This window comes from Ipomoea triloba, chromosome 14 (assembly GCF_003576645.1).
Source record: "Ipomoea triloba cultivar NCNSP0323 chromosome 14, ASM357664v1".
Lineage (NCBI taxonomy): Eukaryota > Viridiplantae > Streptophyta > Magnoliopsida > Solanales > Convolvulaceae > Ipomoea > Ipomoea triloba.
Window position 1 is genome coordinate 4,736,132 of NC_044929.1, and position 14,435 is coordinate 4,750,566.

Here is a 14,435-nt window from a genome sequence, read left to right on the forward strand (position 1 = left end):
ATTGTCAACATATGAAGTTATTCAATTGTTATGCCGTGGACCCGGGTGCACCTTGCAATGTGCACCCGGGTCCTTAAACGGCGTCGTTTAGACGCTGGGTGTAACGGTGCTGTTAGTGGCACCGTTTCACCCAGCCAATCACATTATTATTATTTTTTTTTAAATATAAAATCCATCTTCTCGCGCAAGTTACAACCTTTCTCCTCCCTTCGCCGATACACTCTGCAAGCTACAGCCATCGCGATACACTCTGCAAACCCATTTTCGCCGCCGATACACTCTCCATTCCTTCGCCGTAAAAGCATCACGTCGCCGTAAAAGCATCACGTTCGCCGGAAGTTCTTGAAACTACACTAAGCAGCAGTTTTCCGATTTCAACGCCGACGAGCATTTCGCCGACGATCAGCAGTCGTTCACTGCAGCACTACAGCACTCGTTCACTACAGCACTATAGCACCAAGCATTTCGCCGACGATCAAGCAAGCAACAGGTATTTCTTCACATTTTGGGATTTTAGTTCAAAAATTTTACGATATATTCAATGTTTTGTGATTCTTGTGAATGTGAGGTTTTCAAAATGTGAATATGGAGAATATGATGTGAATGTGAGGTTTTCAAAATGTGAATATGGAGAATATGAAGCGTGAAAATGGAATTCAAAATGTGAATATGGAGAATATGAAGCGTGAAAATGGAATTTCGAATGTCTAAATGCATAACATTGATAAATATAATTACAAAACATATTGCCCATGAAAATGTGTGAATGTAGAGTGTTAAAACTGTGAATATAGAGCATTGCTTCTGTGAATGTAGTGATTTGAGTGTGTGAAAGCATACCAGTGTTGATATAGGTACTAAACATATTGCCCCTTAATGTGTGAATCTAGAGTTTTNGGAGAATATGAAGCGTGAAAATGGAATTTCGAATGTCTAAATGCATAACATTGATAAATATAATTACAAAACATATTGCCCATGAAAATGTGTGAATGTAGAGTGTTAAAACTGTGAATATAGAGCATTGCTTCTGTGAATGTAGTGATTTGAGTGTGTGAAAGCATACCAGTGTTGATATAGGTACTAAACATATTGCCCCTTAATGTGTGAATCTAGAGTTTTCAAAATGTGAATACACAGTATATGGTATGTGAATCTACTGTATTGAATGTGTGAATATGAACCTTTCAGAATGTGAATCTAATGTATTGAATCTGTGAATATATGGATATGAATGTGTGAATCTATAACATGTAGTAATATAATTAAGGATATGTGTGAATATGAACCTTTCAAACTGTGAATCTAATGTATTGAATCTGTGAATATATGGATATGAATGTGTGAATCTATAACAGATAGTAATATAATGTGTGAATATGAACCTTTCAGAATGTGAATCTAATGTATTGAATCTGTGAATATATGGATATGAATGTGTGAATCTATAACAGGTAGTAATATAATTAAGGATATGTGTGAATATGAACCTTTCAAACTGTGAATCTAATGTATTGAATCTGTGAATATATGGATATGAATGTGTGAATCTATAACAGATAGTAATATAATGTGTGAATATGAACCTTTCAGAATGTGAATCTAATGTATTGAATCTGTGAATATATGGATATGAATGTGTGAATCTATAACAGGTAGTAATATAATTAAGGATATGTGTGGATATATAACTTTCAGGATGTGAATCTAATGTATTGAATCTGTGAATATATGGATATGAATGTGTGAATCTATAACAGATAGTAATATAATGTGTGAATATGAACCTTTCAGAATGTGAATCTGTAGTTCATCATGTGTGAATCTATAGTTCATAAGGTGTGAATCTATCACTATGTAACTGTGAATCTATAATTGTATAAGTGTGAATCCAAACATGAATACTAAATTCGAAAAAAACCTGCAATCGAAGATGAATCCAAACATTAATCTACTGCCTCTGCCATCATTGAAGAAGAGTTGCAAAGAAGAATTACGATGGTGAATGAGAGAACTGCAATGATGAATCAAACAAAGGCGATGAATCGTTTTGCGAGAATTGCGGCGATGATGAATTGTTTTGCGATGATGTTGCGACGATGATGAATTGATTTTCGATGATGAATTGATTTGCGATGACAAATCGCCTTCCGTTGATAGCCTGAATTGTTCTCCCGCTGAATATGTCGATAACCGCCTGCTACTGCTCCCAAAACGCCGTTAACGGCGTTAATTAACAAAATTTTTTTTTTAAAAAAACGCCATTAAACGACGTCGTTTTTGACCCAGGTGCACCTTGCAATGTGCACTTGGGTCCACGGCATAATTTGCGGAAGTTATTCTCTTGGGCTTCATGCTTTCAATGTTGATGGATTTAATTAATCTGAGGGTCCGAACTATTAAAACCAAATAAATAATAGTAATAGTAAACAGATAAGAACGGTAGATAAATGAGTTATTACAAGATGATGTAATGCTACTACAATGGTCTCTTAAGACAAGGAGTGAGAATATGATGTCTTTAACAAGACAAATACAATGCTTTTATATTGACAAGCTATTCAACCGCCCCTGCGAAAAGGGGGGTTGTTAACTTGGACCGCGCGCCCCGAGCTCCCCTTTGACCGAGTCACAATACCGACCTGGGGTCCGCAACCCGGCCAGCCGAGGCCCCAAGGTGCCGACTCGGGGTCCACGTCAACCACGACCTGAGACCCAAACCGAGGTCTAATGTGTCGACCCGGAGTTGACACCCACCACGGTCCAAGGCCAACCCGAGGTCCAAGGTGCCGACCTGGGGTCGACACCAACCACGGCCCAAGTCCTCCGAAGTTATGGAGCCATGGCCTATACAGAGCTTGATCTTGGGCCCGGGTTCGCTCGAGTCCTCCTTGCTCCGCTCTTCCAGATCGGTTCGCTCCGCTCCACTTCCTAATATATCCATCAAATGTCATTGCCCCTGCCATTATATTTTGTTAACATTACCTTTGTTTGAAGATGATCACTCCTAGTGGTGATCCTCCATCCTACTTTTATGATAAACTCAAGATTCATATCCAATGCTTTGCGTATACCCAGTCGCCCTTGTTATTTTGGCTTTGTCACTTCCTCCATCTAACTAAGTGACACTTACAATTTATCAAAGTGTTTCCCAAGAAGAAAGTTATTAAACTATATATTCCTTTTAAGTGTTTTTTTTTAAGTATCTCTTTTATGTTTCGCCATTGTTCATCTATATAATTATGTACATTATGAATTTCAATTCACTATGTGTATGTGTATTATGTTAAATGTTTATGTGTCCTCAGTTATATAATTATGTGCATTATGAACATTAATTCTATACTTTATGAAGTCAAATTCTGTATATTAGATCAGGGCCCACGATATAACGATGGCATATTTTCCTTATAATAATTAACTACGGCTTGAACTAAACCATGCCATTTGGTCCCAAAATATTATAAGCCCAACAACAAAGCCTCATTTGAAAGTTGTATTTTTAGTGGTTTAATTTGTGAGTGTCGTCCTCTAGGAATGGCTAGGAGGGATTTGAGTAGCAAGGGATTAAACACGAGTTCATCAAGTGTTTGAAAGCTAACCAAAATGATTATTTGATTGCATGAGATCAAGACAAAACAAGTAATTGATGTAAGAAATAAACAATGATAAACATGAGGATTTAAATCAAATAGCAATGCACAAATACTTCTATAATGTTCTAAGGTTCTAGGCTAAACAATGCTAAACAATGAAGTGAGGGAATCGATTCAATGCCAATGCCACTCTCGTGGATATTAGCTACCACCAAAGTTCTAATCCCATTCTCATAGCAATTAGACTAGATGAGACATTTAATCAAGCACATTGTGTGCATAATCCCTTCCAACTCCCCTTTCTCAAGAGCAAGTTAGAAATGTGGAAAGGATTGGCCATGGTGAAACCCTATTCTCATAGGTGAAACACCAATTCCATAGATCACTTGAAATGTTGGATCCTAACCAAACAAGTGTCAATTAATTCCCTAAGTCCACAATCACATTCATACTAAAACCAATGCAAAACCTATATTAAACAATTTAATTCATGTAAGCATTTATACAAGGCAATTCAATTCAAATCCCTAAAGGATTTAACTACTCATAATGGAATTGCAAACTAAAACAATTGGAATAATAACAATGAATTTAAATACAAAAGATATTTGAGAATTAAAAGGAGAAGAAATTAGAATTATTACTTGAATGAATTTGTAAAAAGCAAATCTGAAATTGAAGTTTAATGTGTGATTACAATGGAGAATTGTTCCTAAATCTTCTTCAAAAGTAATGGAATTACAAAGGATTTATGTTCTAAAGTGTTTCTTGAGAGAAAAGCAAAAAAAAAAAAAAAAAAAAAAAACTTAAAGAATTTGAAAGATAATCTAAAAATAAAGCCTATAGCTATTTATAATTGAAGAAATCGCGCCCAAAAATCGCCACTAATTTGCCTGATCACGATGCTGGTCACGGTGTGACCACCATCGTGACCAGCCACAACTTTGCGGATTTCAGTAGTCACTTTGCTGGTCACGACGTGACCGACAGAGTGACCACTGAAATCAACAAAGTGGTCACGGTGGTCACTGTGGAGGTCACGGCATGACCTCCACCGTGACTCCCGTGACCACTTTCTGATCAGCGATCGTCAAGCTGCTGGTCACGGCTAATCAGAATGTTGTCAAGGGTGTCACTCTGCTGGTCACGGTGTGACCAGCAGCTTGACATCCTCCCGGTGGTACGACTTGACTTAATTCTTTGCTCCGTTGGACTTTGTTATGATTTTGGCCATTCATTCTTGCACCATTTTTCCTTGAAATCATCCCGATTCGCTTACATTTTACGCTTCAACATGCTTAAGTCCCAATTTTCAATCCTTGAGCCATAAACACCTGAAATACGCTTTGTTCTTGTACAAACACCTGACATTCACTTAGAAATTAGTACAATTAAAGCATATTTATAGGTTAATTCACGACTTATCATTCATCTATATAATTATGTACATTATGAATTTCAATTCACTATGTGTATGTGTATTATGTTAAGTGTTTATGTGTCCTCAGCTATATAATTCTGTGCATTATGAACATTAATTCTATACTTTATGAAATCAAATTATGTATATTAGATTAGGGCCCACGATATAACGATGGCACTACGGCTTGAACTAAGCCATTCTTCAAAAAAAAAAAAAAAAACCATGCCATTTGGTCCCAAAATATTATAAGCCCAACAACAAAGCCTCATTGCCCAGAGGCCATATATAGATTTAGCCCAATCTAAGAAGTGACTAGAAAAATTAGTTGAAGGGAAAACAACGGCAACTCATTGATCGATCGGCGACTGAGAGAGAGCAGAGATGTCGAAGACGCTGGTGCAGCCGATAGGGCAAAAACGGCTGACGAACGTCGCCGTCGTTCGCCTCAAAAAGCATGGAAATCGTTTCGAGATTGCGTGCTACAAGAACAAAGTCCTCTCTTGGCGCTCCGGCGTGTAAGCTTTCATTTCTCTCTATCTATCTATACACATAAATATCATGAAATAATGTTTAAAAGAAATTCAAATAGGGAGAAAGACATTGACGAAGTCTTACAGTCACATACTGTGTATTCCAATGTCTCCAAGGGAGTTCTCGCCAAGTCAAAAGATTTGCTTGCGGCATTCGGGACAGATGATCAGACCAAAATTTGTTTGGAGGTCAGAAGGATTTTTTTTTGACAATTCAGTGCTAACTAAATTACTGGAAGTTTCTGCTAATAACCTGATTTTTGGAAGTTAGTTAAGTGATGCTCCTTAAGCATGTATAGCTTTGCTATTTACAGCTCATTAATTCATTATTGAGCTGCAAACTCAAGGATTATTGCTTAAGTAACTTAAAAGTGTGACTGCAAAATATTGCACAACTATTGAAGACAAAATGATTTTATAATTTAATTTGGTTTTTTATTCTACATTAAATTGTGTTCTTTTTTAGTGATTTGTGTGGTTGTGCCTGGTAGAACAGTTTTTTTTTCCTGCCTAAACACCCCATCCCCCTGTTTGTCTTGAATGGAGTTATATGAAGAAAGAGAGGGTTTTAAAGGTATTCCTTGAATGAAGGATCATTTCTTTCTCTGTCAGATTTTGGAAAAAGGAGAGCTACAAGTTGCAGTGAAGGAGAGGGAGTCACAATTTTCAAGTCAGTTCAGGGATATTGCTACAATAGTCATGCAGAAAACAGTCAACCCAGAAACTCAGCGGCCATATACCATAAGCATGATAGAACGCCTAATGCATGAAATCCATTTTGCTGTTGATCGACATAGTAGCTCAAAAAAACAGGTTTTAATAAATATGGCTTTCCCATTTTTCTTCTGCATAGTATATTGATTTGCAACTTTATTTTTCTCTGTATTTGTTTATCAAGTAGAAAGCTGGCTCTATCTATCTTTCTCTCTCTAATTGCTATAGTTATATATTTTCTAAGAATTAGGAGCCTACTTTCTTAAAAAATAAATTTTTGGCTCTATGTTCCACAGTCACTGGAGGTCATCCGTGAGCTTCAAAAGCACTATCCTATTAAACGGGCCCCAATGAGGTTACGCTTAACCATACCAGGAGAACAAAATTTTTCCATACTGGAGAAGCTTAAGGAGTGGAATGCTGGTGTGATTTCAAGAGATGAAGTTGGAAGCCAACTTTCTATTGTAAGTCCCAGATCCATGTCTGAACAAACCCTTATACTACATTTAGTGTAAAGCTTGCATTAAGTTTCAGTGGTGCAGGCTATGACTTTTCAACTCTGGTTGTTGTTAGCAAGCAATCATAGGAACTAGTCTTTCTGTTAACTGGTCCTTCCTCATTTCTTAATTATGCAGAGAATCCATTTCTGGTGCTCCCTTGTTACAAAACAAACCACTCTATACCCTAACTTGCTATTCTTCTGCTGCCTACTTGTAGGATAATTTACCCTTAAGCCATCTGACATTATTGGATCTCTTTGAGCAACAAGCTCTTAAGGCAGTCATCACTTTTATGTCTTTAAGTCCATGTTTCTGATTAATGGCATAGCTTGCGGGATATAGTATCATGGATTGTAATTGTTGCAGCTATTATAATATGCTGAATTTGACCATCCTTCATTCCTTCTAACTCTGATGCAGATTTGTGAGATGGAACCAAATCTTTTTCGGGATTGCGATGCCTTGATAAGGAATTTGCAGGGAAGAATGGAAATGCTTGCAGTTAATGTGCATGTAGAAGGCGATACTTTTGTCGATCAGTATGATGGTCATGAGGATGAATCATCAAGTTTGACGGGAAAAATGCAAAATCATACAATCTCTTCTGAAAATGAATATCTCAGGGGAGAGATAAAGCAGAACAGGGCAGCAAAAAGTGGGAGTTCAGAAGGAGAAGCCAAACTAAACAAGTGCAGTACATGCAATGCAGTTGTGGGAGATTCCAAGGAGTTCAGAGAACACTTCAAGAGTGACTGGCATAAACATAATCTTAGGCGAAAAACTAGGCAACTTCCTCCTCTTACTGCAGAAGAGTGTATGGCTGACATGGAACTTGGGGACTCAAAGGCTGATCTGAAGGAATACTCCTTTTGAGGTGGGACTAAGTTTCCTAGGTTGCTAACCTGACATTAATGAGATTTGTAATCTGCACACACCCCAGATATGTGATTCACTCCGATTACTGTACTATGGTTTGGTGTAGTAATATGCACACACCTTTTCCGGTACAGCACACAGGTCACAGGGCAGGTATGTCACATGCTGACATGCATTCTACCAAACTTATGAAAAGAAGGTGCTAACCGTGGAGAAGAACACCCCTAAATGCCTGAGATGTAAATATATTTCAAAAAAAAAAACCTCTTAAAATTTGTATGTTTTATTTGTGTATTTGACCTTTAATCATATGCACACATATTTGGGTGTACAAGCACCTGAAATGGCTGCCCACGTCTAAAATACGGTAACGTACAGGACAATGCATACACATATAACCGAGCTTGTACACACGCCCTTTACGTCAAAAGCATGCTACTAAAAAGTATATGCTTACGATTTCACACTCAAATGGGTGTTGACGCACTAGAGGCGGCTCTTTACTTCAGTAATACATACATGTGTTTAGTATTCCGCACACAATTTTGGATAGCGCACTCAAACATTTCAGTCTTTCTCAACATTTCAGTCTTTCTCAGTGTAATGCACACTCCAGAATCCAAGCATGCACACCCCATATATGTGATATACACCCACCACTGTACCGTTTCCGGTACATGCACATATGTGTCAGATGCATTCTACTGAACTTATGAAAAGAAGGTGTTAACCATGGGGAAAAACACACCACCCAAGAGTTGATATCCCATTATCTTGATCGGTGCAGAATTTGTTTTCAAATTCTTCAAGCACATGTGTGTTTACATAGAATTGCACACACCGCCCAGACTGGTTGCACACGCGTAAATCACAAATGAAATAGTAAAAAAACAGCTACTTGCATATGTCCTCGTAGTAAAATAAAATAAATAAAAACCGATCAACACTTACCAGCGTGATTTTTTTCCATGGATGCAATTTAGGCTGCCGCAATGGCAGCCCTTGACCCTATTACATTGTAGTATCTCTTTATACATATCTACTCTCTCATCTCATCTGAGCACAATTAAAATCTAGAATTTATTGCTACTGTGGATAGAATCCCTTTAAATTAGGAAAATATTCTATTCCATTCCTATTCAAATTCAAAAACCTAAATGAAATTACAATGACACCCTTAAGTATTAAATATCACAGTATATAAATGAGATTTTAAATTCTATCATATCCATTCATTTAGATTTTTTGGATGGTTGAGATGGGATCTCATGATCTCATCTACAAGGGTGGTCTCATAGGATCCAACCCATATATATATATATATATATATATATAAAAGGTTCAAATGCGATTGGGGTGCAGTTGTGTGGTAAGAAGAGAGTCATTGATCTTGCCAAAATCAATGATTTTTCATATGGGTCAAACTTAACGTGCATCGTGTTCCTTCTTTAGGTGTGTGGTTTCTGTACTTAAGGTGCGTCACTTATACAATTGAGAACTTAATGGGGTTTTTGTGCCTAGGTTTTGTACTTAAAGTGTGTGGTTTCTGTGCTTAATGTCAATTCTTCATGTGATAACTTAAGGTGCGTTGGACTAAAGCTTTAGGTGCGTGATTTTTCTTCTTAAAGTGCATCATTGTTTATAGACTGAAGGTGATGTTCATAGCTACTTTCTCAAAGGCTCGAACCCACTCCCATCATCCATGTGGAAGTGTAAACCGGGACACTGGGTGCCACTAGACCACAAGGTCTTTGGTGCGTGATGTTAAGACTTAATGTGCGTTGTTCTAAGATTTAAGGTGTGCATTTCTCTCACTTAAGGTGCACCATTTTTAGCTTGTGCTTCTTCCTTCCAAACACACTTTTTTTTTTTTAATTTTCATTTTGAGCTGTTGATCTAAATTTGATCAATGGCTCAGATCTAACCGCACGACCGACATGGAAACTCTTCAACGCCTGAACCCCTTCCCTCTATATATGTTTCCAAATTAAAACAATAAATACATATTGTAAAACTCACGCCGAACAAACGAGTATTGACCACAAGCAGCTGTCCATAATAGCGAGTGCTTCCAAACGTTTAGGAAGGCGGAAGGTAAGAGTTAGCCTTGCCTAATTTACGAGTTTTGACCACAAGCGGCATTCCATGATAGAGAGTGCTTGGAAACGTTTAGGAAGGTGGAAGGAAACAAAGAAATAACTTTAATTTTGGAACTCATATACTAATTCAGAGGGTTGAATACGTCCACCTCTCTCTATCTACCTTTGTGTGGATGGTGTTAAATCATTATTTCACCATTTCTATGCTATTTTCAGATTTTATTACAGAAGTACTATACAAAAATTCTCAATTTAAAATAGATGCATGAATTATTGTTCTATTATAACACAAATAAGAGATTGGGAAGAGTTATGTTGTGGAGTTTGTTTAAGAATATCAACAATTTGTTATTTTTAGACTCTGTTTGATGTTAAATGTATAATGATTTGATGGTATCAGTGTTACTTTATATAATGAAGTCTTAGGTTAGAGTGAAAATTTGTTACTTTTAGATACAACTTGGGGTGCGTTTGGTTCGCACATGGGAATGGGAATCGGAATCGGAATCGGAATGGGTATCAAATACTTGGTAATGGTAATAGGTTTTGGTGAAAGTATTTAGCATGTTTGGTAGTTGGATGGAATGGGAATGATTATTAATAGTTGGGGAAGAAAGAAGGAAGGGAGATGAAACCCTTATTTAATAAGGGTATGGGTTTTCTCATTAATGGGGTATTCCAAACCCATAGTAGCATTCACAAAACCTATCAACCAAACACATACAATCACTTTCATATCCATTCCTTATGTCTAAACCCACCAACCAAACACATCTTGATATTTGAAATCTTGATATCACCATTATCTTTTTAAAGTTTGTGTACAGTTGTCACCCGTATAAAAAAAATATTAATTAAAAAAAGAATAGTAAAATTTTTTTGGTAGGGTAATATAATGTGAGTAAATGATTTATATAAATAACATACAAAAAGTCTAAAATTATCACTGTCATATTTAGCCAAACATAATAGAAAATAGAATAAAAAGCGCACGGGATTAGTGTAGTGGTTCGTTTCTTGACTTGATGTCACGATTGAAGGCGACAATGTCCTTTGGGCTTAACGTGTTGATTCCTCGTCTGACTTGATGTCACAACTGAAGGCATGTGAGCTCATGAAGAAAAATAGAAAAAAAAGCCCGCAAGATATTGATTTAGTATATGAGAAGTCTCATTTACAACTTGTTTTTAGCAGCATATTTGGAATTTGGGTTTGGGACTGGGATGATCTCCTTGTGAGTAAAAACGTAGAGTTTGGCTCAATTAACCTTCTCATGAGTCAAGAAAATGGTACATAAAGCCCGCATGAGCACCTTAGTTGGTCACATGGGTGAAATTTAGAAAGAAATACTGAAAATCGAGTCTTACCTGCGAACTGCGATAGTGTGGGAGTGACCTCTCAAAGTGACGGGACTCCTTGTGCACAGTAAGCAAATGTCTAGTCATCCTCCTAAATGTTCTGTTAGGGGGGTGTGACTAGGAGGTTCCTAGGGGTTGAAAGAAAAGGGTCCATAAAATCAATGATATACCCTAATTTTTTTTAATGCTAATGACTTTATTAGAAGGTAGTATCAATGATATAAATATAAAAATAAAAAAGTTTAAATAACTCAAGGAATGTCTTTAAATATGTGTTTTATATTACTCAAAATACGAATATGAAACAACGCATTTATGACCAAAAATACAGCGCAGGCCTGCCCCCATTTCCAACCCAAATAAACTTCGAACTTTTTGACTCCCCCTCTGACTTCTCAACTTCTCCCACACAACTCTTCAATCCATCGATCATCACTTCATCAGCGATGGCAGCATCGGCGCCGCCGCCGCCCGTTGAAGAGAAGCGAATCGAGGAGGTCTTAGCATATCCGATTCTGTTATCCGACCAGATTAAGGACGCTGCCAAGGAAGCCGACTCCTTCAAATTGGAGTGCTCCGAGATCGGCAAACAGGTTGACCGTCTCTGCCAGATGCTCCGCTCCGTCGCCCGTCTCTTCACAACTGGCGCCGGCTCCACCTACGAGAGGCCGGTCCGGAGAATCGTCGCGGAAGTTTCGAAAAATCTCGACCGGGCCTTAACCCTAGTCCGGAAGTGCAAGCGCCGCAACGTCCTCCGCCGCGTGGTTACCATAGTGTCGGCCGCGGATTTCCGCAAAGTTCTCAACTTCCTCGACTCCTCGGTTGCCGATATGAAGTGGTTGCTCAACGTCTTCGACGGCGAAGGCGGCGGCGGAGGTATTGTATTAACTCTTCCCCCAATTGCCAGTAACGATCCGATTGTGTCTTGGGTGTGGTCTTACATTGCTTCTTTACACTTGGGCCAATTGAATGATAAAATCGAAGCTGCAAATGAATTAGCGTCACTAGCTAAAGATAATGATAGAAACAAGAAAATTATTGTTGAAGAAGGCGGAATTTCGCCTTTGTTAAAGCTCTTAAAGGATAATTCTTCTCCTGAATCTCAATTGGCTGCGTCCATGGCGTTGTTTAATTTAGCAAATGATGAAGAAAGGGTTCGAGCAATTATTGATGAGCTGGGGGTGCCAATTATTGTTCATGTGTTGGGAGATTCCCCTATGAGGGTTCAGATTTGGGTGGCGAATTTAGTGGCTCGAATGGCAGAATATTGTCCGCATGCTCAGGAAGATTTTGCCAGGGAAAATGTGATCAGACCACTTGTGACCTTGTTGTCATTTGATATCCTTATGGATGATCTGAAATTGAAAGTTGGCAAACAAAGTATTCACTCCATTGTACAGATTAATAAGGAAATGGAGAAAAAATCATCGGGGTCCTATAGTTATAGGCGAACTCTAGGGTCACCACTGTCAAGGCACTATTCAGAGGGAAGTAGTCGGGGTGGGAGTCACAGGAAGGAGAGAGAGAATGAGAAGCCGGAAGTGAAACTGAAGTTAAAAGTTAGTTGTGCAGAAGCATTGTGGATGCTTGCCAAGGGGAGTGTTTCAAACAGTAGAAGGATAACTGAAACGAAAGGTTTACTTTGTTTAGCTAAGCTTGTTGAGACAGAGCAAGGTGACTTGCAATTGAACTGCTTGATGGCAATAATGGAAATAACTGCTGCAGCTGAATCTAATGCTGACCTTAGAAGAGCCGCTTTCAAGACTAATTCTCCTGCTGCTAAGGCTGTTGTGGATCAGCTACTGAAGGTGATTAAAGAATCAAATAGTCCAAAAATGCAAGTTTCAGCAATAAGTTCAATTGGTTGTCTTGCTAGGACATTTCCAGCAAGAGAGACACGGGTAATTGGACCTTTAGTTGAGCAGCTGAGCAATAGGAATCTAGATGTAGCTGCAGAAGCTGCAAATTCACTTGGGAAATTTGTCTACCCTGAGAACTTTTTATGTGTAGAGCATTCGAAGACAATTATTGAATTCAAAGCAGTCCCCCCTCTTATGAGACTGTTGAGGGGGAATGAACGGTCTCAGTATCCCGCATTTGTTCTCCTCTGCTACCTTGCTTTGCATGCAGGTAATAATGATGCTTTGGATCAAGGCCGAGTTCGGACTGCTCTCGAGGGAGCAGATCGTACATTATTTACCCTACATCCTGAGTTGAAAGAATTGATGCAAACTGCAACATACCACCTAAATGTTTATCACTCTGGATTGCTTCCTCAGCGCCAACCTTATTCTCCTTAGCATTATCTCATAGCCTATGGATATTGGGATTAGTGTAAAGTTGTACTATACATAGCAATACATTTTAATTGGAAGACAAAGGGTGGTTCTAAGATCTTAATTCAATCATGGCAGATCAAAAGGTACTTTGTCAGTGTACTGTAAGTGTGTCCTTGTTAGCTCATCATCTAGTGGAGTGTGGTGCATTTTTTTGTGAAGGGAAAGAAAAAAAAAAATTCTTGCAGCATGTTATTTTACTGGTTGCACATAATATTGGATATTCTTACTCCTTTTTGTTTATTATTAGTAGCACAACAAACACCATATCCTTTGCATTTATTATTTTTCCCTGTGTTGTTATTCTTCTTTGTCATAGTCTTCTACCTTCAAAAAGGAAGAATGAATGAAAAAAGATTCTACGCATTAGAATTACTAGAGCAGATTTGATGATTATCCATACAGTTATGTCACTATTCATATGCTGCTTTCAGGTGTTTCCAATCTATCCCAGTTTGTTTGTTCAGATACAATGTGAATGTGAATGTTTAGTCTTTTCACTAAAGTACTAAACTGCTTTGATATGTGTATTGAATCACCTTTAAGGATTACTTTCAAGTTATAGACATGTGAAATGTCTTAGGAAGAACTGGTTCTTTATTGCAGACATTCAGTATAGTGATCTGATTTCTTGTCTTTTCACACTGGCATTTTTGCAATTTTCTAGAGTTAACTGTCAAAGATGATGTGATATTTTCTGTGTGCTTATTTTGAGAGAGAAATTATGTGCAGCTGCTGCTTTATGATATCTAAGTTTTCCATGTACAGACACCTGAAGGCTTTTGCACACTGGTGAGGTAGTTTCTAGTTTTCTACCTGTTGTAATGATTTGTTTTATTATTATTATTTTTGAGTATTACTTATTATTATTATTATTATTATTATTATTATTATTATTTTTGAGTATTACTGACTCCGTTACAATGTAGTATCTGTTCATAACTGCTTGAGCTGAAGCCCAAAGAGTCAATACCGTACTTTCTAAACCTAAGCTCGAACCCAT

The 14,435-nt window shown here is 37.8% G+C and overlaps 2 protein-coding genes across 2 annotated transcripts; both read left to right on the top strand.

Moving 5' to 3' along the window:
* Window positions 1-5,355: 5,355 nt before the first annotated feature.
* Window positions 5,356-7,983, top strand: LOC116004168 (ribosome maturation protein SBDS-like). Its single transcript, XM_031244101.1, has 5 exons — window positions 5,356-5,534; window positions 5,609-5,738; window positions 6,162-6,362; window positions 6,560-6,727; window positions 7,184-7,983. Exons 1-5 carry the CDS (start codon window positions 5,401-5,403, stop codon window positions 7,634-7,636), a joined length of 1,086 nt encoding a protein of 361 aa, XP_031099961.1. The 5' UTR covers window positions 5,356-5,400; the 3' UTR covers window positions 7,637-7,983.
* A 3,423-nt stretch (window positions 7,984-11,406) lies between these two features.
* On the top strand, window positions 11,407-13,717 carry LOC116004693. The gene has a single exon (XM_031244848.1). It carries the CDS (start codon window positions 11,543-11,545, stop codon window positions 13,394-13,396), a length of 1,854 nt encoding a protein of 617 aa, XP_031100708.1. The 5' UTR covers window positions 11,407-11,542; the 3' UTR covers window positions 13,397-13,717.
* The last annotated feature ends 718 nt before the right edge of the window (window positions 13,718-14,435 follow it).